Source organism: Pristiophorus japonicus, chromosome 4 (genome assembly GCF_044704955.1).
Source record: "Pristiophorus japonicus isolate sPriJap1 chromosome 4, sPriJap1.hap1, whole genome shotgun sequence".
NCBI classification, from domain to species: Eukaryota; Metazoa; Chordata; class Chondrichthyes; family Pristiophoridae; genus Pristiophorus; species Pristiophorus japonicus.
Window position 1 is genome coordinate 314427897 of NC_091980.1, and position 27271 is coordinate 314455167.

The window sequence follows — 27271 nt, forward strand, 5'->3', positions numbered from 1 at the left end:
TCCTGAAGGTGCTGACTCTCACTGGGGTACAGGTCCCCCCCTCCCCTGAAGGTGCTGACTCTCACTGGGGTACAGGTCCCTCCCTCCCCTGAAGGTGCTGACTCTCACTGGGGTACAGGTCCCCTCCCCTGAAGGTGCTGACTCTCACTGGGGTACAGGTCTCTCCCTCCCCTGAAGGTGCTGACTCTCACTGGGGTACAGGTCCCCTCCCCTGAAGGTGCTGACTCTCACTGGGGTACAGGTCCCCTCCCCTGAAGGTGCTGACTCTCACTGGGGTACAGGTCCCTCCCTCCCCTGAAGGTGCTGACTCTCACTGGGGTACAGGTCCCCTCCCCTGAAGGTGCTGACTCTCACTGGGGTACAGGTCCCCCCCTCCCCTGAAGGTGCTGACTCTCACTGGGGTACAGGTCCCTCCCTCCCCTGAAGGTGCTGACTCTCACTGGGGTACAGGTCCCCCCCTCCCCTGAAGGTGCTGACTCTCACTGGGGTACAGGTCCCCCCCTCCCCTGAAGGTGCTGACTCTCACTGGGGTACAGGTCCCCTCCCCTGAAGGTGCTGACTCTCACTGGGGTACAGGTCCCCTCCCCTGAAGGTGCTGACTCTCACTGGGGTACAGGTCCCCTCCCCTGAAGGTGCTGACTCTCACTGGGGTACAGGTCCCCTCTCCTGAAGGTGCTGACTTTCTTTGTGGTACAGGCCCAGATCTGCTAATTCAGCAAATACCAGGCATCCAAACTGACTCCATCCTGCCCTGCAAAGCTCACGACCACACCTGGCACTGTGGTGTTGCAAATGAACATGTCAAATGAACATGTCAAAGCGATCAATATTTTCTGTTCTTTGTTCTGTTACTCACAAAATATGTGGCCCTATCTAAACACTTCAATGTGCGCTGTTCTCTGCACATTCCTCCTCCCCTCTGTTCACTAGCACAGTACATGCACGGTTGAGGTCACTGGAGCACATTGCTCATCTATTTCGGAGCAGAAAACTAACTGCCCGTTGAATTGCGAGCAGGAATATGAGCCCGGGCTTCTGGCTGGGGTCCAGGGCGTGTGAGGTTATGCTGTTGCTGTCCATTAACTGTGAACATGTACACGACGGCTTGGCACAGCAGTAGCCACACATGGTTTCTGTAATCCTAAAATTAAAACAAAAGTCTGCATTGAGTGACATGCCCCTACAGCTGCTACTCAGCTCCCTCACCAGCACATGTCCCAGTTGTTTGAAATAAGTGGCAGGGATCATTAAGTGATAACATCGGGCTGCTCCCATCAAGCTGGGAAACGCCAGAAAGCAGCAAGAATACAAATCTCGCTGAACATCACTGAAGAGAGAACTACTTCACACTTTGAGCAAAGGCTGAGAAGTGTAGTTACTATGGGAAAAGCTAGTGTGTAGCATTTATAGCAAAGTTGTCGTTGTATTAAGAATGCGCTTCATTTTGCTGAATAGGGGACCGAGGATATACAAGTATCTGCAATATCGTTTATACCAGTGGTGGTTTTTATTTCAGGGTTTGTGAAAATTAGAAGAAGAGGCTGTCACCATCTACAGGAATGGAGCCAGGACACAGACAGCCACAGGACTCACCATCGAGCTCCTCCATCATCAGTCCAATGTGGCTACAGCCTGGACTACCCAGAGGATGCAGGGCAGCAATATCGCGGGAACACCACCACCTCCACGTTCCCCTCCCAGTCACACACCATCCTGACTGGGAAATATATCGGCCGTTCCTTCATCGTCGCTGGGTCACAATCCTGGAATTCCCTCCCTAACAGCACTGTGGGAGCACCTTCACCACACGGACTGCAGCGGTTCAAGGCGGCGGCTCACCACCACCTTCTCAAGGGGCAATTAGGGATGGGCAATAAATGCCGGCCTTGCCAGCGACGCCCATGTCCCAGGAACATAATTTTTTTTTAAAACGCACACAAACTCCTCGCCATCCACACTGCACTTTTGTGCGATCAGCCAACTGGAGGTCACTTGAAGCGGAGGGATCCTGACCCTCAGCAAGAAACAGTCAATCAGAAACATATTTTCCTCCGACCCCCTATTGTTTTCCAAGGGAAAACAGTTTCCAGGAACGCCTCCACACATTACCCTGGCCTGTATCCAGCATAACACTTGTGTAATACTCTGACTCTGTTAAGGAAACGCAATCCCGTGGTTATTTAATAATAAAGCTGCGTGGGCCAACGGGGAACTCTGCCGTATAAACTCGCTTGATGAATTCCAGGTGGGAGTGGTGACACACCTGCGATCACGAACCCGCGCCGAATGGGCAGCATGCGGTATCGGGTGCCGGGGATAACACAGCACCACAGAGCCACGGCAGGGCACGGTGAGCGTGGCAGGAGCAGGAACCTCGCCTGAGGTGCTGCTGCCCAGACCCACACGGGACCGACCGGGGATAGGACCGGGGTCCTCCATCACGTGACACAAGTGCTCACAGAACGATCAAGGAGTCTCCCAGTCCCTTTCTCAGTGTAACATCGAACGCCACACTGGCCATTCACTGAATGTACAGGGAAACAGGCCATTCGGGCCCACCATTCCAGGCTGGAGTTTGTCCCGCACACAAGCAGTATCCTAATCCCATGTACCCGCCCTATTCCCATTCACCTTTCATTCTCTTTTCCTCCAACCACCTCACAGCCTCATAACCCTCTGTGTAAACAGGTTTCTCGCTCTCTCTAAAACTTTTTCATTCAGTCAGGGCGATTGCTGCCATCAGTCGCAATCTGCATTTATATAGCACCTTTAATGCAGCAATGTGGGAAATGCGGCAGCCAATTTGTGCACAGCAAGCTCTCAACAAACAGCAATGTGATAATGACCAGATAATCTGTTTTAGTGATGTTGATTGCGGGATAAATATTGGCCCCAGGACACCGGGGAGACCTCACGTGCTCTCCATCGAATACTGCCTTATGATCTTTTACATCCACCTGAGAGAGCAGGTTTAACGACTCATCCGAAAGACAGCATCTCTCCCTCAGTACCGCCCCTCCGATAGTGCTGCACTCCCTCAGTACTGCCCCTCCGACGGTGTGGCACTCTCTCAGTACTGCCCCTCCGACAGTGCAGCACTCTCTCAGTACTGCCCCTCCGACAGTGCAGCACTCCCTCAGTACTGCCCCTCCGACAGTGCGGCACTCCCTCAGTACTGCCCCTCCGACAGTGCAGCACTCCCTCAGTACTGCCCCTCCGACAGTGCGGCACTCCCCAGTACTGCCCCTCCGACAGTGCAGCACTCCCTCAGTACTGCCCCTCCAACAGTGCAGCACTCCCTCAGTACTGCCCCTCCGACAGTGTGCCGCTCCCTCAGTACTGCCCCTCCGACAGTGCAGCGCTCACTCAGTACTGCCCCTCCAACAGTGCAGCGCTCCCTCAGTACTGCCCCTCCGACAGTGCGGCACTCCCCAGTACTGCCCCTTCGACAGTGCAGCACTCCCTCAGTACTGCCCCTCCGACAGTGCGGTGCTCCCTCAGTACTGCCCCTCCGACAGTGCGGCACTCCCTCAGTACTGCCCCTCCGACAGTGCGGCGCTCCCTCAGTACTGCCCCTCCGACAGTGCGGTGCTCCCTCAGTACTACACTGGAGTGTCAGCCTGGATCACGTGCTTAAATCTCTGGAGTAGGGCTTGAACCCATGACCTTCTGACTTAGAGGTGTGTGTGTGACCCACTGAGCCACGGCTGACCATGTGTGTGCCGCACGTGAAGTTCCAGTGGGCTGCCAATGCCGGAGAAACTGTACCCAGCCAGAGTCAGCACCTTCAGTACATGGAACAATAAAACTAGTTAAAAACATTCCGACATTTATCTCAACAATGCCAGATACCTGGTTACATCTAGGATACTAAAATTATTATTTAAACTGGCACAATGCGGAGTGAAAGCATTGAATATTAGGAAGCACACATTTGCCTAAACAGTGAAACACGTGCAGTCGGCTCGGTGATGTGAGACGCAGCTGTATAAATACAAGCATTCAGCTTACTTTCCTTTTTATTGTTTGAAGCTATGTGTGCGGTAGGTTTTGTATGTGTGTGAGAGCATGAGTGTGAGTGTGTGAGAGCATGAGTGTGAGTGTGTGAGAGCATGAGTGTGAGTGTGTGTGAGCGTGTGCGTGAGTGTGTGTGAGCGTGTGCGTGAGTGTGAGTGTGTGGTTACACAGTGCAGTGTGTGTGTGAGAGTGTGTGAGTGTGTGTGAGTGAGTCTGTGTGTGTGTGAGTGCGTGTGAGTGTGTCTGAGAGTGAGTGAGTGTGTGTGTGTGAGTGCGTGTGAGTGTGAGTGCGACTGTGTGTGTGTGCGTGTGTGTGAGAGCGTGAGTGTGAGTGTGTGTGTGAGAGAGTGCTGGAGCCCTGTGTGTGCGTGCGTGTGTGTGTGTGTGTGTGTGTGTGGTTACTATGTGATTGTGTGTGTGTACTGTGTGAGTATGTGTACTGTGTGAGTGTGAGTGTGTGCGTGGTTACTGTGTGAGTGTGTGTGTGTGGTTACTATGTGAGTGTGTGTGTGGTTACTATGTGAGCATGTGTGTGCGTGTGCGTGTGGTTACTGTGAGTGTGTGTGTGTACTGTGTGAATGTGAGTGTGTACTGTATGAGTGTGAGTGTGTGCGTGGTTACTGAGTGTGTGAGTGTGAGTGTGTGCGTGGTTACTGTGAGTGTGTGTGTGTACTGTGTGAATGTGAGTGTGTACTGTATGAGTGTGAGTGTGTGCGTGGTTACTGAGTGTGTGAGTGTGTGCGTGCATGTGTGTGGTTACTGTGTGAGTGTGTGTGTGTGTGGTTACTGTGTGTGTGTGTGTGTGTGTGCGGTTACTGTGTGAGTGTGTGTGTGGTTACTGTGTGTGTGTGTGTGTGTGCGCGGTTACTGTGTGTGTGTGTGTGTGGTTACTGTGTGTGTGTGTGTGTGTGTGTGTGCGGTTACTGTGTGAGTGTGTGTGTGGTTACTGTGTGTGTGTGTGTGTGTGCGCGGTTACTGTGTGAGTGTGTGTGTGTGCGCGGTTACTGTGTGAGTGTGTGTGTGGTTACTGTGTGTGTGTGTGTGTGTGTGTGTGCAGTTACTGTGTGAGTGTGTGTGTGGTTACTGTGTGTGTGTGTGTGTGTGTGCAGTTACTGTGTGAGTGTGTGTGGTTACTGTGTGAGTGTGTGTGTGTGTGTGTGCGCGGTTACTGTGTGAGTGTGGTTACTGTGTGTGTGTGTGTGTGTGTGCGGTTACTGTGTGAGTGTGTGTGTGGTTACTGTGTGTGTGTGTGTGTGTGCAGTTACTGTGTGAGTGTGTGTGTGGTTACTGTGTGTGTGTGTGTGTGTGTGCGCAGTTACTGTGTGTGTGTGTGCGCGGTTACTGTGTGAGTGTGAGTGTGGTTACTGTGTGTGTGTGTGTGCGTGCGCGGTTACTGTGTGAGTGTGTGTGTGGTTACTGTGTGTGTGTGTGTGTGTGTGTGCGGTTACTGTGTGAGTGTGTATGTGGTTACTGTGTGTGTGTGTGTGTGCGCGGTTACTGTGTGAGTGTGTGTGTGGTTACTGTGTGTGTGTGTGTGTGTGCAGTTACTGTGTGAGTGTGTGTGTGGTTACTGTGTGTGTGTGTGTGTGTGTGCGCAGTTACTGTGTGTGTGTGTGCGCGGTTACTGTGTGAGTGTGAGTGTGGTTACTGTGTGTGTGTGTGTGCGTGCGCGGTTACTGTGTGAGTGTGTGTGTGGTTACTGTGTGTGTGTGTGTGTGTGTGTGCGGTTACTGTGTGAGTGTGTATGTGGTTACTGTGTGTGTGTGTGTGTGCGCGGTTACTGTGTGAGTGTGTGTGTGGTTACTGTGTGTGTGTGTGTGTGTGTCTGCAGTTACTGTGTGAATGTGTGTGTGGTTACTGTGTGTGTGTGTGTGTGTGCGCGCGGTTACTGTGTGAGTGTGTGTGTGGTTACTGTGTGTGTGTGTGTGTGCGGTTACTGTGTGAGTGTGTGTGTGGTTACTGTGTGTGTGTGTGTGTGCGGTTACTGTGTGAGTGTGTGTGCGGTTACTGTGTGTGTGTGTGCGGTTACTGTGTGAGTGTGTGTTTGGTTACTGTGTGTGTGTGTGTGTGTGTGTGTGTGCGGTTACTGTGTGAGTGTGTGTGGTTACTGTGTGAGCATGTGTATGTGGTTACTGTGTGTGTGTGTGTGTGTGAGTGTGTGTGGTTACTGTGTGTGTGTGTGTGTGAGTGTGTGTGTGGTTACTGTGTGTGTGTGTGTGTGAGTGTGTGTGTGGTTACTGTGTGAGTGTGTGAGTGTGTGTGGTTACTGTGTGAGCATGTGTATGTGGTTACTGTGTGTGTGTGTGAGTGTGTGTGTGGTTACTGTGTGAGTGTGTGAGTGTGTGTGTGGTTACTGTGCGCAAAGAGACGCTAGGTCACTCAACCAGGAAACACCAGGATTGGTTGATGAGAATGACCAGGAGATCCAAGAGCTAATAGATCATAAGCGCAGAGCATTTCTGAGCCTTAAACAACAACCCAACACGGGAGCAGCAAAGCAGCATTACAAACGGCTCAAGGCTGAGGTCCAACAAAAAACCCGGGACCTAAAGAACAGGTGGTGGATGGAGAAAGCACGGCAGATACAACAACTGGCCGACATCCATGATATGCGAGGATTCTTCATCGCAGTCAAGGCCACCTACGGGCCAAACACCCAGGGCCCCACCCCACTGCTGGCCAAGAACAGGGAAACCGCTCCTCATCAAGGACACCAAGGCTGTCAGGGCCCGCTGGAAGGAGCGCCTCGAAGATCTCCTCAACCGAGACTCTGCCTTTGACTCGAGTGTTCTCGACTCCATCCCGCAGCATGCGACCCGCCACCACCTCAGTAAAACCCCAGCACTGCACATACATGGCCTTCTTCGACCTTACAAAGGCCTTTGACACTGTCAACCGCGAGGGTCTATGGAGCGTCCTCCTCAGTTTCGGATGCCCCCAAAAGTTCGTCACCATTCTCCGCCTGCTCCATGATGACATGCAGGCCGTGATCCTTACCGACGGATCCATCACAGACCCAATCCACGTCCGGGCCGGGGTCAAACAGGGCTGCGTCATCATCCCAACCTTCTTCTCAATCTTCCTCGCTGCCATGCTCCACCTCACAGTCAACAAGCTCCCCGCTGGAGTGGAACTAAACTACAGAACTAGTGGGAAGCTGTTCAGCCTTCGTCGCCTCCAGGACAGGTTCATGATCAGCCCAACCCCTGTCGTTGAGCTACAGTACGTGGACGACACCTGTGTCTGCGCACATACAGAGGCTGAACTCCAGGACATAGTCGACGTATTTACTGAGGCTTACGAAAGCATGGGCCTTACGCTAAACATCCGTAAGACAAAGGTCCTCCACCAGCCTGTCCTCGCCGCACAGCACTGACCCCCAGTCATCAAGATCCACGGCGTGACCCTGGACAACGTGGACAATTTCCCATACCTCAGGAACGTCTTATCAACAAGAGCAGAAATTAATGAAAAAATTCAACACCGCCTCCAGTGCACCAGTGCAGCCTCGGCCGCCTAATGAAAAGAGTGTTTGAAGACCAGGCCCTCAAACCTGCCACCAAGCTCATGGTCTACAGGGCTGTAGTGATACCCGCCCTCCTGTGTAGCTCAGAGACATGGACCATGTACAGTAGACACCTCAAGTCACTGGTGAAGTATCACCAACGATGCCTCCGCAAGATCCTACAAATCCCCTGGGAGGACAGACGCACCCACATTAGTGTCCTCGACCAGGCCAACATCCCCAGCATTGAAGCACTAACCACACTTGATCAGCTCCGCTGGGCAGGACACATTGTTCGCATGCCAGACACGAGACTTCCAAAGCAAGCGCTCTACTCGGAACTCCCTCACGGCAAATGAGTCAAAGGTGGGCAGAGGAAACATTACAGGGACACCCTCAAAGCCTCCCTGAAAAAATGCAACATCCCCACCGACACCTGGGAGTCCCTGGCCAAAGGCCGCCCAAAGTGGAGGACGTGCATCCGGGAGGACGCTGAGCACCTCGAGTCTCATCGCCAAGAGGGTGCAGAAAACAAGCGCAGGCAGCGGAAGGAGCGTACGGCAAACCAGTCCCACCCTCCCCTTCCCTCAACCACTGTCTGTCCCACCTGTGACAGGGACTGTGGTTCCCGTATTGGACTGTTCAGTCACCTGAGAACTCACTTTTAGATGGACTGCCTATGATGATGATGACTGTGTGTGTGGTTACTCTGTGAGTGTGGTTACTGTGGGAGTGTGTGAGTGTGGGAGTGTGTGTGGGTGAGTGTGGTTACTGTGGGAGGGAGTGTGAGGGGAGTGGGAGTGAGGTGTGGGTGGAGTTGGCTGGGCGTATGTGTGTTTACTGTGTGAGTCTTTATTCATTGATTCCAAATGATCGGGGCGGAGGAGTAGTGAGAGATCGTGACTGAGATTCGGTGAGTGATCGTGACGGAGGTGCGGCGAATGTTTGGTGCGGAGGGGCGGTGAGAGATCGTGGCTGAGATTCGGTGAGTGATCGTGACGGAGGTGCGGCGAATGTTTGGTGCGGAGGGGCGGTGAGAGATTGTGGCGGCGCTACGATGAATGTTTATGGCGGACGAGCGGTGAGAGATCATGGTGGAGGTGCGGCAAATAAGGGTACAGGGCCCAGGAGAGGCGAGGGCCCAGGGACAGCACGGACCAGCCCACACTGCGATATGTGTACGCACTAGGTCCGTGCAGCAGAGCAGGTCTCCAGTCGCCCTGGTTAACCCTTGCCACTGGACCAAGACCTAGCTCTGTCAAGCCCGTGTGGTGGCTGGTGTGCAACGGTCACCCCACGTTAAAAAAATCCATGGAGAAAGAGTCAGAATGAACACTGTGAGTTCAAAGTAAAAGTGTGACTGTAATCTTTTATTGCAGGTCTCCAGAGTGCCTCCCTGATCTGTGAAGCCTCCTTAAATACCTGTGCTCCCAAGGGATTATGGGGAAAGAGCCCTCTGGTGGCTGTACAGAGTAAATACAAGTCTATATATGTAACAAGAGGCATCTTCCACCCCTGGAGTTCAGGACTGGAATATTGGGTCCTTCATTGAAGCATCTGTGAACTCATCACTTTCGGTGTGGAAGTAAGTCATCCTCGTTCGAGGGACCGCCTATGATGATGATGACTGTGTGAGTGTGATTGTATGTGTGGTTATTGTGTGAGTGTGTGTGTATGTGGTTACGAGTGTGTGAATGTGTATGTGGTTATGAGTGTGTGAATGTGTGTGTGTTAGTGTGTGTACGAGTGTGTACGCATGTCTGTGTGTGAGTGTGAGTACTGTGTGAGTGTGTTTGGTTACTGTCTGTGGTTACTGTGTGTGCAAGTGTTTGTGAGTGAGTGTGGTTACTGTGTGTGTTGAGTGTGAGTGTGAGAGGGTGAGTGAGTGAGTGTGTGGTTACTGTGTGAGTGTGTGTGTGTGTGTGTTTGTGTGTGTAAGTGTGTGTGAGTGTGTGGTTACTGTGTGTGAGTGTCTTTGTGTGGTTACTGTGTGAGTGTGTGTGTGTGTGTGTGTGTGTGTAAGTGTGTGGGGGTGTGTGTGAGTATTTGTGTGGTTACTGTGTGAGTGAGTGTGTGTAAGTGTGTGTGTGTGAGTGCTTGTGTGTGTGAGTGTGTGGTTACCATGTGAGTGCGTGTGTGTGTGTATGAGTGTGTGTGAGAGCGTGGGTGTGTGTGTGTGTGAGTGTGTGGGGGTGGGGGTGTGTGTGAGTGAGAGTGAGTGTGTGTTTGGTTACTGTGTGTGGTGTGTGCGTACATGTGTGCGTGTGTGGTTACTGTGTGTGAGAGTGTGTGTGGTTACTGTGTGTGTGTGTGAGTGTGAGTGTGTGTGGTTACTGTGTGTGTGTATGAGTGTGGGTGTGTGGTTACTGTGTGTGTGTGTGTGTGTGTGTGTGAGTGTGGGTGTGTGGTTACTGTGTGTGTGTATGTGTGTGTGAGTGTGGGTGTGTGGTTACTGTGTGGTTACTGTGTGTGAGTGTGTGAGTGAGTGTGGTTACTGTGTGAGTGTGTGTGTGTGTAAGTGTGTGTGTGAGTGTGGTTACTGTGTGAGTGAGTGTGTGTAAGTGTGTGTGTGAGTGTGGTTACTGTGTGAGTGCGTGTGTGTAAGTGTGTGTGTGAGTGTGGTTACTGTGTGAGTGTGTGTGTGTGAGTGTGTGTGTGTAAGTGTGTGTGTGAGTGTGGTTACTGTGTGAGTGCGTGTGTGTGTGAGTGTGTGGTTACTGTATGTGAGTGTCTGTGTGTGGTTACAGTGTGAGTGAGTGTGTGTAAGTGTGTGTGAGTGTGGTTACTGTGTGAGTGTGCGTGTGTAAGTGTGTGTGTGAGTGTGGTTACTGTGTGAGTGCGTGTGTGTGTGAGTGTGTGTGTGGTTACTGTGTGAGTGCGTGTGTGTAAGTGTGTGTGTGAGTGTGGTTACTGTGTGAGTGCGTGTGTGTAAGTGTGTGTGTGAGTGTGGTTACTGTGTGAGTGTGTGTGTGTGAGTGTGTGTGTGTAAGTGTGTGTGTGAGTGTGGTTACTGTGTGAGTGCGTGTGTGTGTGAGTGTGTGGTTACTGTATGTGAGTGTCTGTGTGTGGTTACAGTGTGAGTGAGTGTGTGTAAGTGTGTGTGTGAGTGTGGTTACTGTGTGAGTGTGTGTGTGTAAGTGTGGGTGTGAGTGTGGTTACTGTGTGATTGCGTGTGTGTGTGAGTGTGTGTGTGAGTGTGTGGTTACTGTGTGAGTGCGTGTGTGTGTGTATGAGTGTGTGTGAGAGCGTGGGTGTGTGGGTGTGTGTGAGTGAGAGTGAGTGTGCGTGTGGTTACTGTGTGTCTGTGTGGTTACTGTGTGTGTGTGAGTGTGGGTGTGTGGTTACTGTGTGTGCGTGCGAGTGTGCATGCGTGGGTGGTTATTGTATGTGTGTGTGTGTGTGTGTGTGTGTGTGTGTGTGTGTGTGAGAGAGAGAGAGAGAGTGTGTATGCGTGTGTGGTTACTGTGTGTGTGTGTGTGAGTGTGTGGTTAGTGTGTGTGTGTGTGTGTGGTTACTGTGTGTGTGTGTGGGTGTGTGGTTACTGTGTGTGTGTGTGTGTGGTTACTGTGTGTGTGGTTACTTTGTGTGTGTGTGTGTATGTGGTTACTGTGTGTGTGTGCATGTGTGTGTGTGTGTGTGGTTACTGTGTGTGTGTGTGTATGTGGGTGTGTGGTTACTGTATGTGTGTGTGGTTACTGTGTGTGTATGTGTGTGTGGTTACTGTATGTGTGTGTGTGTGTGTGTGTGGTTACTGTGTGTGGTTACTGTGTATGTGTGTGCGCGTGTGTATGTGTGTGTTGTGGTTACTGTGTGTGTGTGTGTGTGTGTATGTGGGTGTGTGGTTACTGTGTGTGTGTGTGGTTACTGTGTGTGTATGTGTGTGTGGTTACTGTGTGTGTGTGTGTGTGTGTGTGTGTGTGTGTGGTTACTGTGTGTGTGTGTGTGTGTGTGTATGTGTGGTTACTGTGTGTGTGTGTGCGTGTGTGTGTGGTTACTGCGAGTCTTTATTGATTGATTCCAGACTTTCATTTGTAAACACTTAGATTTTGTAAATATGGCAACGGTTATCATTTTTTGTTTCAATTTTTCTCCCCATTTGTGTATAACTATTTTGAAGAAGAGCAGGGGAGTTATTCCCGGTGTGCTGGGGCCAATATTTATCCCTCAATCAACATAACTAAAACAGATGATCTGGTCATTATCACACTGCTGTGTGTGGGAAACATAGAAACATAGAAAATAGGTGCAGGAGTAGGCCATTCGGCCCTTCTAGCCTGCACCGCCATTCAATGAGTTCATGGCTGAACATGCAACTTCAGTACCCCATTCCTGCTTTCTCGCCATACCCCTTGATCCCCCGAGTAGTAAGGACTACATCTAACTCCTTTTTGAATATATTTAGTGAATTGGCCTCAACAACTTTCTGTGGTAGAGAATTCCACAGGTTCACCACTCTCTGGGTGAAGAAGTTTCTCCTCATCTCGGTCCTAAATGGCTTACCCCTTATCCTTAGACTGTGACCTCTGGTTCTGGACTTCCCCAACATGGGGAACATTCTTCCTGCATCTAACTTGTCTAAACCCTTCAGAATTTTAAACGTTTTTATGAGATCCCCTCTCATTCTTCTGAACTCCAGTGAATACAAGCCCAGTTGATCCAGTCTTTCTTGATATGTCAGTCCCGCCATCCCGGGAATCAGTCTGGTGAACCTTCGCTGCACTCCCTCAATAGCAAGAATGTCCTTCCTCAAGTTAGGAGACCAAAACTGAACACAATACTCCAGGTGTGGCCTCACCAAGGCCCTGTACAACTGTAGTAACACCTCCCTGCCCCTGTATTCAAATCCCCTCGCTATGAAGGCCAACATGCCATTTGCTTTCTTAACTGCCTGCTGTACCTGCATGCCATCCTTCAATGACTGATGTACCATGACAACCAGGTCTCGTTGCACCTCCCCTTTTCCTAATCTGTCACCATTCAGATAATAGTCTGTCTCTCTGTTTTTACCACCAAAGTGGATAACCTCACATTTATCCACATTATACTTCATCTGCCATGCATTTGCCCACTCACCTAACCTATCCAAGTCGCTCTGCAGCCTCACAGCATCCTCCTCGCAGCTCACACTGCCACCCAACTTAGTGTCATCCGCAAATTTGGAGATACTACATTTAATCCCCTCGTCTAAATCATTAATGTACAATGTAAACAGCTGGGGCCCCAGCACAGAACCTTGCGGTACCCCACTAGTCACTGCCTGCCATTCTGAAAAGTACCCATTTACTCCTACTCTTTGCTTCCTGTCTGACAACCAGTTCTCAATCCACGTCAGCACACTACCCCCAATTCCATGTGCTTTAACTTTGCACATTAATCTCTTGTGTGGGACCTTGTTGAAGGCATTCTGAAAGTCCAAATACACCACATCAACTGGTTCTCCCTTGTCCACTCTACTGGAAACATCCTCAAAAAATTCCAGAAGATTTGTCAAGCATGATTTCCCTTTCACAAATCCATGCTGACTTGGACCTATCATGTCACCTCTTTCCAAATGCGCTGTTATGACATCCTTAATAATTGATTCCATCATTTTACCCACTACTGAGGTCAGGCTGACCGGTCTATAATTCCCTGTTTTCTCTCTCCCTCCTTTTTTAAAAAGTGGGGTTACATTGGCTACCCTCCACTCGATAGGAACTGATCCAGAGTCAATGGAATGTTGGAAAATGACTGTCAATGCATCCGCTATTTCCAAGGCCACCTCCTTAAGTACTCTGGGATGCAGTCCATCAGGCCCTGGGGATTTATCGGCCTTCAATCCCATCAATTTCCCCAACACAATTTCCTGACTAATAAGGATTTCCCTCAGTTCCTCCTCCTTACTAGACCCCCCGACCCCTTTTATATCCGGAAGGTTGTTTGTGTCCTCCTTAGTGAATACCGAACCAAAGTACTTGTTCAATTGGTCTGCCATTTCTTTGTTCCCTGTTATGACTTCCCCTGATTCTGACTGTAGGGGACCTATGTTTGTCTTTACTAACCTTTTTCTCTTTACATATCTATAGAAGCTTTTGCAATCCGCCTTAATGTTCCCTGCAAACTTCCTCTCGTACTCCATTTTCCCTGCCCTAATCAAACCCTTTGTCCTCCTCTGCTGAGTTCTAAATTTCTCCCGAGAGGCACGGTTAGTTCTGGAGCACAAGTCTTCAGCACGACAGCCGGGCTGTTGTCAGGGCCTATAGCCTTTGCTGTATCCAGTCACTCAGCCGTTTCTTCATATCACGTGGAGTGAATCGAATTGGCTGAAGACTGGATTCTGTGATGGTGGGGACCTCAGGAGGAGGCCGATATGGATCATCCACTCGGCACTTCTGGCTGTCAGTCTAGACCCCTCCCCTGTACCTGGTGCCGAGCCCCTCCCCCTCCCCTGTACCTGGTGCCGAGCCCCTCCCCCTCCCCTGTACCTGGTGCCGAGCCCCTCCCCCTCCCCTGTACCAGGTGCCGAGCCCCTCCCCCTCCCCTGTACCTGGTGCCGAGCCCCTCCCCCTCCCCTGTACCTGGTGCCGAGCCCCTCCCCCTCCCCTGTACCTGGTGCCGAGCCCCTCCCCCTCCCCTGTACCTGGTGCCGAGCTCTGCTGCTATCCAGTAGTTGGCGAGAATGCAGCTGTTGCTGCTGCAGCTGGAGCAGTGCGTACTGGAGCTGTTGGCTTACGGGCGTCGGCTGGTATCTCTGCTGCGGACTCACTCCTGTCACCGTGTTATATGCACACTCGGCCTCACGCACCCAGCCAGGGCCGTCCAGCAAACCTCTGCATAGGGAGAGAGAGGGAGAGAGGGAGTTAGTGAGTGAGAGAGAGAGGGAGAGTGAGAGGGAGAGAGAGAGATCCTCGCGGTTCGCAGGCGGGCACACTGGGAGCAGAGACAAAAAATAATGGAATGTATTTGTTCCAAGTATATTTTATCAATTCCTCCGCTCCTTTCCTGACGATGCTACACGAGGCTGTGGCACTCTATGGCAGCATGCCATAAGAATCAATAACTGCCCCCCACGATATCTCACACCATGCTGCCTGGGAAGGGGGCTGGGAAATTGCCCTGCCAGACAGCCTGGTGTTACATCAATGGAGCAGTAAGATATGGTCTCCCCACAGTTCCCCATCGCTCTCCACTCCACACACCAGCACGAGTCTGGGCACTACTGAGGGAGTGCCGCACTGTCGGAGGGGCAGTACTGAGGGAGTGCCGCACTGTCGGAGGAGCAGTACTGAGGGAGTGCTGCACTGTCGGAGGGGCAGTACTGAGGGAGTGCCGCACTGTCGGAGGGGCAGTACTGAGGGAGTGCCGCACTGTCGGAGAGGCAGTACTGAGGGAGCGCCGCACTGTCGGAGAGGCAGTACTGAGGGAGTGCCGCACTATCGGAGGGGCAGTACTGAGGGAGTGCTGCACTGTCAGAGTTCTTTCGGATGAGACGTTAAACCGAGGTCCATCTGCCCTTTCAGATGGATGTAAACAATCCCACAGCTCTATTCCAATTGGAGCACGGGTGTTCTCCCTGGGGCTAATATTTATCTCTCAACCAACATCACTAAAACACATTATCTGGTCATTATCTCTTGCTGTTTTTGGGATATTTCTGTCCGCAAATTGGCAGCCACGTTTCCTACATTACAACCGTGGCTAGACTTCAAAACAACGTCATTGGCTGTAAAGCACTTTGGGATGTCCTGAGGTGCTGACACGTGCTATAGAAATACAAGCTCTTTCGAAGGCTTCTAAAGTTTATATCATATTGAAAAGAAAGGGATGCGACTTATTGTGGAACTTTGTTAGAATCACAGTGATGGAAGAAGAAAGGCAGCATTTGGAGCCAGCGTTGTTCGGGATATTACAATGGCTCCTAAAATCATCAATCATAGAAATTTACAGCACGGAAGGAGGCCATTCGGCCCATCGTGTCCGCGCCGGCCGACCAAGTGCTACCCGGCCTAATCCCACTTTCCCGCTCTCGGTCCGTAGCCCTGTAGGTTACAGCACTTCAGGTGCACATCCAGGTACTGTTTAAATGTGGTGAGGGTTTCTGCCTCTACCACCCTTTCAGGCCGTGAGTTCCAGACCCCCACCACCCTCTGAGTGAAAAAACCTCTCCTCATCTCCCCTCTAAACCTTCGATCAATCAATTTAAATCTATGTCCCTGGTTATTGACCCCCCCTCTGTAATGTTGTCCGCCTCTGCCCCTGCCTCAGCTCTTCTGCTACTGAAACCCTCATTCATGCCTTTGTTACATCTCAACTTGACTACATAAGAACATAAGAAATAGGAGCAGGAGTAGGCCACCTGGTCCCTCAAGCCTGCTCCGCCATTTAATAAGATCATGGCTGATCTGATCACGGACTCAGCTCCACTTCCCTGCCCGCTCCCCATAACCCTTTATTCCCTTATCGCATAAAAATCTGTCTATCTCCACCTTAAATATATTCAATGACCCAGCTCCACAGCTCTCTGGGGCAGTGAATTCCACAGATTTACAACCCTCTGAGAGAAGAAATTCCTCCTCATCTCAGTTTTAAATGGGCAGCCCATTATTCTGAGACGATGTCCCCTAGTTTTAGTTTCCCTTATGAGTGGAAATATCCTCTCTATATCCACCTTGTCAAGCCCCTTCATTATCTTACATGTCTCCAACTCACTCCTGGCTGGCCTCCCACATTCTACACTATGTAAACTTGAGGTCATCCTAAACTCAGCAGCCCGTGTCCTAACTCACACCGAGTCCCGCTCACCCGTCACCCCTGTGCTTTCTGACGTACATTGACTCCCGGTTAAACAATGCCACGATTTCAAAATTCTCATCCTTGTATACAAATCACTTCATGGCCTCGCCCCTCCCTATCTCTGTAATCTTTTTCAGACTCACAACCCCACAAAATGTATGCACTCCTCATGGTATTGGGGGTAATGTACTGACGTGGATAGAGAACTGGTTGGCAGACAGGAAGCTGAGAGTCGGGATAACCTGGTCCTTTTCAGAATGGCAAGCAGTGACTAGTGGGGTGCCGCAGGGCTCAGTGCTGGAACCCCAGCTATTTACAATATACATTGATGATTTGGATGAGGGAATTGAGTGTAAGATCTCCAAGTTTGCAGATGACACTAAGCTGGGTGGCAGTGTGAGCTGTGAGGAGGACGCTAAAAGGCTGCAGGGTGACTTGGACCGGTTAGGTGAGTGGGCAAACACGTGGCAGATGCAGTATAATGTGGATAAATGTGAGGTTATCCACTTTGGGGGCAAAAACACAAAGGCAGAATATTATCTGAATGGCGGCAGATTAGGAAAAGGGGAGGTGCAACGAGACCTGGGTGTCATGGTTCATCAGTCATTGAAAGTTGGCATGCAGGTACAGCAGGCGGTGAAGAAGGTAAATGGTATGTTGGCCTTCATAGCTAGGGGATTTGAGTATAGGAGCAGGGAGGTCTTGCTGCAGTTGTACAGGGCCTTAGTGAGGCCTCACCTGGAATATTGTATTCAGTTTTGGTCTCCTAATCTGAGGAAGGACGTTCTTGCTATTGAGGGAGTGCAGCAAAGGTTCACCAGACTGATTCCAGGGATGGCTGGACTGACATATGAGGAGAGACTGGATTGACTGGGCCTGTATTCACTGGAGTTTTGGGGATCTCATAGAAAAATTTATAATTCTGACGGGACTGGACAGGTTAGATGCGGGAAGAATGTTCCCGATGTTGGGGAAGTCCAGAACCAGGGTACATAGTCTAAGGATAAGGGGTAAGCCATTTAGGACTGAGATGAGGAGAAACTTCTTCACTCAGAGAGTTGTTAACCTGTGGAATTCCCTGCCGCAGAGAGTTGTTGAGGCCAGTTCATTGGATATATTCAAGAGGGAGTTAGATACGGCCCTTACGGCTAAAGGGATCAAGGGGTATGGAGAGAAAGCAGGAAAGGGGTACTGAGGTGAATGATCAGCCATGATCTTATTGAATGGTGGTGCAGGCTCGAAGGGCCGAATGGCCTACTCCTGCACCTATTTTCTATGTTTCTATATTTCTATGAGCCCTGTGAAGCTCCAATGTAAACTGCCTTCCAGTCACAAAACCTCCCAGACATTACCCTTTGCTTTCTGCCACTGAGCCAAGTTTGGATCCAACTTGCCACTTTTCCTGGGATCCCATGGGCTTTTACTTTTTTGACCAACCTGTCATGTGGGACCTTGCTAAAATCCATGTAGTCGATATCAAATGCTCTATTCTCATCGACTTTCGTTGTTATCGCCTCAAAAAGTGCATTCATGCTAGTCAGACACAACCTTCCCTTGTGGGAACGGTAGCAGAGTGGTTATGTTACTGGGCCAGTAATCCAGAAACCTGGACTAATGATTTGCAGACCCGAGTTCAAATCCCACCACGGCAACTGGGGAATTTAAATTAAATTAACTAAATAGTGACTGTGAGACTAATTAAATTGTTGCAGAAACCCATCTGGATTGCTAATGGCCATCCCTTCAGGGAAGGAGAAAAGAAATAGGAGCAGGATTAGGCCATTTGGCCCATCGAGTCTGCTCTGCCATTCAATAAGATCATGGTTGATCTGATGTCGGCCGATATGTGACTCCAGACCCACAGCAATGTGGTTGGCTCTGAAATGACCTAGCAAGCCATTTGAGAAGGTGGCTGAGTGAAATTAGGGACAGGCAATAAATGCTGGCCTTGCTGGTGATGTCCACATGCCACGAATGAATAAAGAAAATAAAAAAATCTTTATAAACCACTGGTTCAGCCTCAACTGGAATATTGTGTCCAATTCTGGGCACCACACTTTAGGAAGGATGATAGATTGAGTAGACTGGGTCTTTACTCGTTGGAGTTCAGAAGGATGAGGGGTGATCTTATAGAAACATTTAAAATAATGAAAGGGATAGACATGATAGAGGCAGAGAGGTTGTTTCCATTGGTCGGGGAGACAAGAACTAGGGGGCACAGCCTCAAAATACGGGGGAGCCAATTTAAAACCGAGTTGAGAAGGAATTTCTTCTCCCAGAGGGTTGTGAATCTGTGGAATTCTCTGCCCAAGGAAGCAGTTGAGGCTAGCTCATTGAATGTATTCAAGTCACAGATAGATAGATTTTTAACCAATAAGGGAATTAAGGGTTACGGGGAGCGGGTGGGTAAGTGGAGCTGAGTCCACGGCCAGATCAGCCACGATCTTGTTGAATGGCGGAGCAGGCTCAAGGGGCTAGATGGCCAACTCCTGTTCCTCATTCTTATGTTCTTATGTGAAGGCCTTAGAGAGGGAGCAGAAAAGATTTACGAGAATGGTTCCAGGGATGAGGGACTTCAGTTACGTGGAGAGACTGGAAAAGCTGGGGTTGTTCTCCTTGGAGCAGAGAAGATTGAGAGGAGATTTGATCGAGGTGTTCAAAATCATGAGGGGTCTGGACAGAGTAGATAGAGAGAGAAACTGTTCCCATTGGTGGAAGGGTCGAGAACCAGAGGACACAGATTTAAGGTGATTGGCAGAAGAACCAAAGTCGACAGGAGGATAAACATTTTTACGCAGCGAGAGGTGAGGATCCGGAATGCACGGCCTGAGAGGGTGGTGGAGGCAGATTCAATCGCGGCTTTCAAAAGGGAGTTGGAGCAGTAACAAACGGCTAGGAACAACAATAAGAATAAAAGCAGACGGACCACCTGGCAGTGGCTTCGGCACCAGCTTCGGACACGGCAACGGCACACCCAGCCCCGTCTACCCGGCAAAGTCCCCTCACCAACATCTGGGGACGTGTGCCAAGACTGGGAGAGCTGTCCCACACTGGACAAGCAACAGCCTGATAGTCATACTCACAGAATTATACCGTTCCGTCAATGTCCCAGACTCCTCCATCACCATCTCTGGGTATGTCCTGACCCACCAGGGGTGGCAGCACAGTGGTGTACAGTCGGGAGGGAGTGGCCCTGGGGGTCCTCAACATTGACTCCAGACCCCATGAAGTCTCATGGCTTCAGGTCAAGCATGGTCAAGGAAACCTCCTGCTGATTACCACCTCCCGCCCTCCCTCAGCTGAGGAATCAGTACCCCTCCATGTTGAACACCACTTGGAAGAAGCACTGAGAGTAGCAAGGGCACAGAATGTACTCTGGGTGGGGGACTTCAATGTCCATCACCAAGAGTGGCTCGGTATCACCACTACTGACCGAGCTGGCCGAGTCCTGAAGGACATAGCTGCCAGACTGGGCCTGCGGCAGGTGGTGAGAGAACCAACACGAGGGAAAAACCTACTTGACCTCTTCCTCACCAATCTACCTGTCGCAGATACATCTGTCCATGACAGCATTGGTAGCAGTGATTGGTAGCAGTGACCACCACACAGTCATTCTGGAGACGAAGACCCATCTTCACACTGAGGACACCCTCCATGGTGCTGTGTGGCACTCCCACCGTGCTAAATGGGACAGATTCAGAACAGATCTAGCAGCTCAAAACTGGGCATCCATGAGGCGCTGTGGGTCATCAGCAGCAGCAGAAATGTATCCCACCACAATCTGTAACCTCATGGCCCGGCATATCCCTCACTCTACCATTACCATCAAGCCTGGGACCAACCCTGGGTCAATGAGGAGTGCAGAAGAGCATGACTCTCACTGGGGTAGGGGTCCACTCCCCTGAAGGTGCTGACTCTCACTGGGGTATGGGTCTCCTCCCCTGAAGGTGCTGACTCTCACTGGGGTACAGGTCCCCTCCTTCCCTGAAGGTGCTGACTCTCACTGGGGTACAGGTCCCTCCTCCTGTGAAGGTGCTGACTCTCACTGGGGTATGAGTCCCCTCCCCTGAAAGTGCTGACTCTCACTGGGGTACAGGTCCCCTCCTCCCCTGAAGGTGCTGACTCTCACTGGGGTACGGGTCGCTCCTCCCCTGAAGGTGCTGACTCTCACTGGGGTACAGGTCCCCTCCTCCCCTGAAGGTGCTGACTCTCACTGGGGTATGGGTCCCCTCCCCTGAAGGTGCTGACTCTCACTGGGGTACAGGTCCCTCCCCTGAAGGTGCTGACTCTCACTGGGGTATGGGTCCCCTCCCCTGAAGGTGCTGACTTTCACTGGGGGATGGGTCCCCTCCCCTGAAGGTGCTGACTCTCACTGGGGTACAGGTCCCCCCCCTCCCCTGAAGGTGCTGACTCTCACTGGGGTACAGGTCCCCTCCCCTGAAGGTGCTGACTCTCACTGGGGTACAGGTCCCTCCTCCCCTGAAGGTGCTGACTCACACTGGGGTACGGGTCCCCCCTCCCCTGAAGGTGCTGACTCTCACTGGGGTACAGGTCCCCTCCCCTGAAGGTGCTGACTCTCACTGGGGTACAGGTCCCCTCCCCTGAAGGTGCTGACTCTCACTGGGGTACAGGTCCCCTCCCATGAAGGTGCTGACTCTCACTGGGGTACAGATCCCCCCCTCCCCTGAAGGTGCTGACTCTCACTGGGGTACAGGTCCCCTCCCCTGAAGGTGCTGACTCTCACTGGGGTACAGGTCCCCTCCCCTGAAGGTGCTGACGCTCACTGGGGTACAGATCCCCCCCTCCCCTGAAGGTGCTGACTCTCACTGGGGTACAGGTCCCCTCCCCAGAAGGTGCTGACTCTCACTGGGGTACAGGTCCCCTCCCCTGAAGGTGCTGACTCTCACTGGGGTACAGGTCCCCTCCCCTGAAGGTGCTGACTCTCACTGGGGTACAGGTCCCCTCCTCCCCTGAAGGTGCTGACTCTCACTGGGGTACAGGTCCCCTCCTCCCCTGAAGGTGCTGACTCATACTGGGGTACAGGTCCCCTCCTCCCCTGAAGGTGCTGACTCTCACTGGGGTACAGGTCCCCTCCCCTGAAGGTGCTGACTCTCACTGGGGTACAGGTCCCCTCCGCTGAAGGTGCTGACTCTCACTGGGGTACAGGTCCCCCCCTCCCCTGAAGGTGCTGACTCTCACTGGGGTACAGGTCCCCTCCCCTGAAGGTGCTGACTCTCACTGGGGTACAGGTTCCCTCCCCTGAAGGTGCTGACTCTCACTGGGGTACAGGTCCCCCTCCCCTGAAGGTGCTGACTCTCACTGGGGTACGGGTCCCCTCCTCCCCTGAAGGTGCTGACTCTCACTGGGGTACGGGTCCCCTCCGCTGAAGGTGCTGACTCTCACTGGGGTACGGGTCCCCTCCTCCCCTGAAGGTGCTGACTCTCACTGGGGTACGGGTCCCCTCCCCTGAAGGTGCTGACTCTCACTGGGGTACAGATCCCCTCCGCTGAAGGTGCTGACTCTCACTGGGGTACAGGTCCCCTCCCATGAAGGTGCTGACTCTCACTGGGGTACGGGTCCCCCCTCCCCTGAAGGTGCTGACTCACACTGGGGTATGGGTCCCCCCTCCCCTGAAGGTGCTGACTCTCACTGGGGTATGGGTCCCCCCTCCCCTGAAGGTGCTGACTCTCACTGGGGTACAGGTCCCCTCCTCCCCTGAAGGTGCTGACTCTCACTGGGGTACAGGTCCCCTCCTCCCCTGAAGGTGCTGACTCTCACTGGGGTACAGGTCCCCTCCTCCCCTGAAGGTGCTGACTCTCACTGGGGTACAGGTCCCCTCCTCCCCTGAAGGTGCTGACTCTCACTGGGGTACAGGTCCCCCCTCCACTGAAGGTGCTGACTCTCACTGGGGTACAGGTCCCCCCTCCCCTGAAGGTGCTGACTCTCACTGGGGTACAGGTCCCCTCCCCTGAAGGTGCTGACTCTCACTGGGGTACAGGTCCCCCCCTCCCCTGAAGGCGCTGACACTCACTGGGGTACGGGTCCCCTCCTCCCCTGAAGGTGCTGACTCTCACTGGGGTACAGGTCCCCTCCCCTGAAGGTGCTGACTCTCACTGGGGTACAGGTCCCCCCCTCCCCTGAAGGTGCTGACTCTCACTGGGGTACAGGTCCCCCCTCCCCTGAAGGTGCTGACTCTCACTGGGGTACAGGACCCCTCCCCTGAAGGTGCTGACTCTCACTGGGGTACAGGTCCCTCCCTCCCCTGAAGGTGCTGACTCTCACTGGGGTACAGGTCCCCTCCCCTGAAGGTGCTGACTCTCACTGGGGTACAGGTCCCCCTCCCCTGAAGGTGCTGACTCTCACTGGGGTACAGGTCCCCTCCCCTGAAGGTGCTGACTCTCACTGGGGTACAGGTCCCCTCCCCTGAAGGTGCTGACTCACACTGGGGTACAGGTCCCCCCTCCCCTGAAGGTGCTGACTCTCACTGGGGTACAGGTCCCCTCCTCCCCTGAAGGTGCTGACTCTCACTGGGGTACAGGTCCCCCCCTCCCTTAAAGGTGCTGACTCTCACTGGGGTACAGGTCCCCTCTTCCCCTGAAGGTGCTGACTCTCACTGGGGTACAGGTCCCTCCTCCCCTGAAGGTGCTGACTCTCACTGGGGTATGGGTCCCCTCCTCCCCTGAAGGTGCTGACTCTCACTGGGGTATGGGTCCCCTCCCCTGAAGGTGCTGACTCTCACTGGGGTATGGGTCCCCTCCCCTGAAGGTGCTGACTCTCACTGGGGTACAGGTCCCCCCTCCCCTGAAGGTGCTGACTCTCACTGGGGTACAGGTCCCCTCCCCTGAAGGTGCTGACTCTCACTGGGGTACAGGTCCCCTCCCCTGAAGGTGCTGACTCTCACTGGGGTACAGGTCCCCTCCCCTGAAGGTGCTGACTCACACTGGGGTATGGGTCCCCCCTCCCCTGAAGGTGCTGACTCTCACTGGGGTATGGGTCCCCCCTCCCCTGAAGGTGCTGACTCTCACTGGGGTACAGGTCCCCTCCTCCCCTGAAGGTGCTGACTCTCACTGGGGTACAGGTCCCCTCCTCCCCTGAAGGTGCTGACTCTCACTGGGGTACAGGTCCCCTCCTCCCCTGAAGGTGCTGACTCTCACTGGGGTACAGGTCCCCCCTCCCCTGAAGGTGCTGACTCTCACTGGGGTACAGGTCCCCTCCCCTGAAGGTGCTGACTCTCACTGGGGTACGGGTCCCCTCCCCTGAAGGTGCTGAATCTCACTGAGGTACAGGTCCCCTCCCCTGAAGGTGCTGACTCTCACTGGGGTACAGGTCCCCCCCTCCCCTGAAGGTGCTGACTCTCACTGGGGTACAGGTCCCCCCTCCCCTGAAGGTGCTGACTCTCACTGGGGTACAGGTCCCCTCCCCTGAAGGTGCTGACTCTCACTGGGGTACAGGTCCCCCCCTCCCCTGAAGGCGCTGACACTCACTGGGGTACGGGTCCCCTCCTCCCCTGAAGGTGCTGACTCTCACTGGGGTACAGGTCCCCTCCCCTGAAGGTGCTGACTCTCACTGGGGTACAGGTCCCCCCCTCCCCTGAAGGTGCTGACTCTCACTGGGGTACAGGTCCCCTCCCCTGAAGGTGCTGACTCTCACTGGGGTACAGGTCCCCTCCCCTGAAGGTGCTGACTCTCACTGGGGTACAGGACCCCCCTCCCCTGAAGGTGCTGACTCTCACTGGGGTACAGGACCCCTCCCCTGAAGGTGCTGACTCTCACTGGGGTACAGGTCCCTCCCTCCCCTGAAGGTGCTGACTCTCACTGGGGTACAGGTCCCCTCCCCTGAAGGTGCTGACTCTCACTGGGGTACAGGTCCCCCTCCCCTGAAGGTGCTGACTCTCACTGGGGTACAGGTCCCCTCCCCTGAAGGTGCTGACTCTCACTGGGGTACAGGTCCCCTCCCCTGAAGGTGCTGACTCTCACTGGGGTACAGGTCCCCCCCTCCCTTAAAGGTGCTGACTCTCACTGGGGTACAGGTCCCCTCCTCCCCTGAAGGTGCTGACTCTCACTGGGGTACAGGTCCCTCCTCCCCTGAAGGTGCTGACTCTCACTGGGGTATGGGTCCCCTCCTCCCCTGAAGGTGCTGACTCTCACTGGGGTATGGGTCCCCTCCCCTGAAGGTGCTGACTCTCACTGGGGTATGGGTCCCCTCCCCTGAAGGTGCTGACTCTCACTGGGGTATGGGTCCCCTCCTCCCCTGAAGGTGCTGACTCTCACTGGGGTATGGGTCCCCTCCCCTGAAGGTGCTGACTCTCACTGGGGTACAGGTCCCCCCCTCCCCTGAAGGCGCTGACTCTCACTGGGGTACAGGTCCCCTCCTCCCCTGAAGGTGCTGACTCTCACTGGGGTACAGGTCCCCCCCTCCCCTGAAGGTGCTGACTCTCACTGGGGTACGGGTCCCCTCCTCCCCTGAAGGTGCTGACTCTCACTGGGGTACAGGTCCCCCCCTCCCCTGAAGGTGCTGACTCTCACTGGGGTACAGGTCCCCTCCCCTGAAGGTGCTGACTTTCACTGGGGTACAGGTCCCCTCCCCTGAAGGTGCTGACTCTCACTGGGGTACAGGACCCCTCCCCTGAAGGTGCTGACTCTCACTGGGGTACAGGTCCCTCCCTCCCCTGAAGGTGCTGACTCTCACTGGGGTACAGGTCCCCTCCCCTGAAGGTGCTGACTCTCACTGGGGTTCAGGTCCCCTCCCCTGAAGGTGCTGACTCTCACTGGGGTACAGGTCCCCTCCCCTGAAGGTGCTGACTCACACTGGGGTATGGGTCCCCCCTCCCCTGAAGGTGCTGACTCTCACTGGGGTATGGGTCCCCCCTCCCCTGAAGGTGCTGACTCTCACTGGGGTACAGGTCCCCTCCTCCCCTGAAGGTGCTGACTCTCACTGGGGTACAGGTCCCCTCCTCCCCTGAAGGTGCTGACTCTCACTGGGGTACAGGTCCCCTCCTCCCCTGAAGGTGCTGACTCTCACTGGGGTACAGGTCCCCTCCTCCCCTGAAGGTGCTGACTCTCACTGGGGTACAGGTCCCCCCTCCCCTGAAGGTGCTGACTCTCACTGGGGTACAGGTCCCCCCTCCCCTGAAGGTGCTGACTCTCACTGGGGTACAGGTCCCCTCCCCTGAAGGTGCTGAATCTCACTGGGGTACAGGTCCCCCCCTCCCCTGAAGGCGCTGACACTCACTGGGGTACAGGTCCCCTCCCCTGAAGGTGCTGACTCTCACTGGGGTACAGGTCCCCTCCCCTGAAGGTGCTGACTCTCACTGGGGTACAGGTCCCCTCCCCTGAAGGTGCTGACTCTCACTGGGGTACAGGTCCCTCCCTCCCCTGAAGGTGCTGACTCTCACTGGGGTACAGGTCCCCTCCCCTGAAGGTGCTGACTCTCACTGGGGTACAGGTCCCCCTCCCCTGAAGGTGCTGACTCTCACTGGGGTACAGGTCCCCTCCCCTGAAGGTGCTGACTCTCACTGGGGTACAGGTCCCCTCCCCTGAAGGTGCTGACTCACACTGGGGTACAGGTCCCCCCTCCCCTGAAGGTGCTGACTCTCACTGGGGTACAGGTCCCCTCCTCCCCTGAAGGTGCTGACTCTCACTGGGGTACAGGTCCCCCCCTCCCTTAAAGGTGCTGACTCTCACTGGGGTACAGGTCCCCTCCTCCCCTGAAGGTGCTGACTCTCACTGGGGTACAGGTCCCTCCTCCCCTGAAGGTGCTGACTCTCACTGGGGTATGGGTCCCCTCCTCCCCTGAAGGTGCTGACTCTCACTGGGGTATGGGTCCCCTCCCCTGAAGGTGCTGACTCTCACTGGGGTATGGGTCCCCTCCCCTGAAGGTGCTGACTCTCACTGGGGTACAGGTCCCCTCCCCTGAAGGTGCTGACTCTCACTGGGGTACAGGTCCCCTCCCCTGAAGGTGCTGACTCTCACTGGGGTACAGGTCCCCTCCCCTGAAGGTGCTGACTCACACTGGGGTATGGGTCCCCCCTCCCCTGAAGGTGCTGACTCTCACTGGGGTATGGGTCCCCCCTCCCCTGAAGGTGCTGACTCTCACTGGGGTACAGGTCCCCTCCTCCCCTGAAGGTGCTGACTCTCACTGGGGTACAGGTCCCCTCCTCCCCTGAAGGTGCTGACTCTCACTGGGGTACAGGTCCCCTCCTCCCCTGAAGGTGCTGACTCTCACTGGGGTACAGGTCCCCTCCTCCCCTGAAGGTGCTGACTCTCACTGGGGTACAGGTCCCCCCTCCCCTGAAGGTGCTGACTCTCACTGGGGTACAGGTCCCCTCCCCTGAAGGTGCTGACTCTCACTGGGGTACGGGTCCCCTCCCCTGAAGGTGCTGAATCTCACTGAGGTACAGGTCCCCTCCCCTGAAGGTGCTGACTCTCACTGGGGTACAGGTCCCCCCCTCCCCTGAAGGTGCTGACTCTCACTGGGGTACAGGTCCCCCCTCCCCTGAAGGTGCTGACTCTCACTGGGGTACAGGTCCCCTCCCCTGAAGGTGCTGACTCTCACTGGGGTACAGGTCCCCCCCTCCCCTGAAGGCGCTGACACTCACTGGGGTACGGGTCCCCTCCTCCCCTGAAGGTGCTGACTCTCACTGGGGTACAGGTCCCCTCCCCTGAAGGTGCTGACTCTCACTGGGGTACAGGTCCCCCCCTCCCCTGAAGGTGCTGACTCTCACTGGGGTACAGGTCCCCTCCCCTGAAGGTGCTGACTCTCACTGGGGTACAGGTCCCCTCCCCTGAAGGTGCTGACTCTCACTGGGGTACAGGACCCCCCTCCCCTGAAGGTGCTGACTCTCACTGGGGTACAGGACCCCTCCCCTGAAGGTGCTGACTCTCACTGGGGTACAGGTCCCTCCCTCCCCTGAAGGTGCTGACTCTCACTGGGGTACAGGTCCCCTCCCCTGAAGGTGCTGACTCTCACTGGGGTACA

The 27271-nt window shown here is 53.9% G+C and overlaps 1 protein-coding gene across 6 annotated transcripts in view; it reads right to left on the reverse strand.

Moving 5' to 3' along the window:
- ttll5 (tubulin tyrosine ligase-like family, member 5) overlaps positions 1-27271 on the reverse strand; it is a 595921-nt gene that overhangs the window by 118967 nt on the left and 449683 nt on the right. For 5 of the 6 annotated variants that reach the window (XM_070879712.1, XM_070879709.1, XM_070879708.1 and 2 more), the window contains one exon: positions 14142-14331. In XM_070879712.1, coding sequence (XP_070735813.1) covers positions 14142-14331 — 190 coding nt within the window. Of the gene's footprint in view, positions 1-14141; positions 14332-27271 lie in introns of those variants that run through there. The other variant, XR_011593158.1, reaches the window with a different exon arrangement.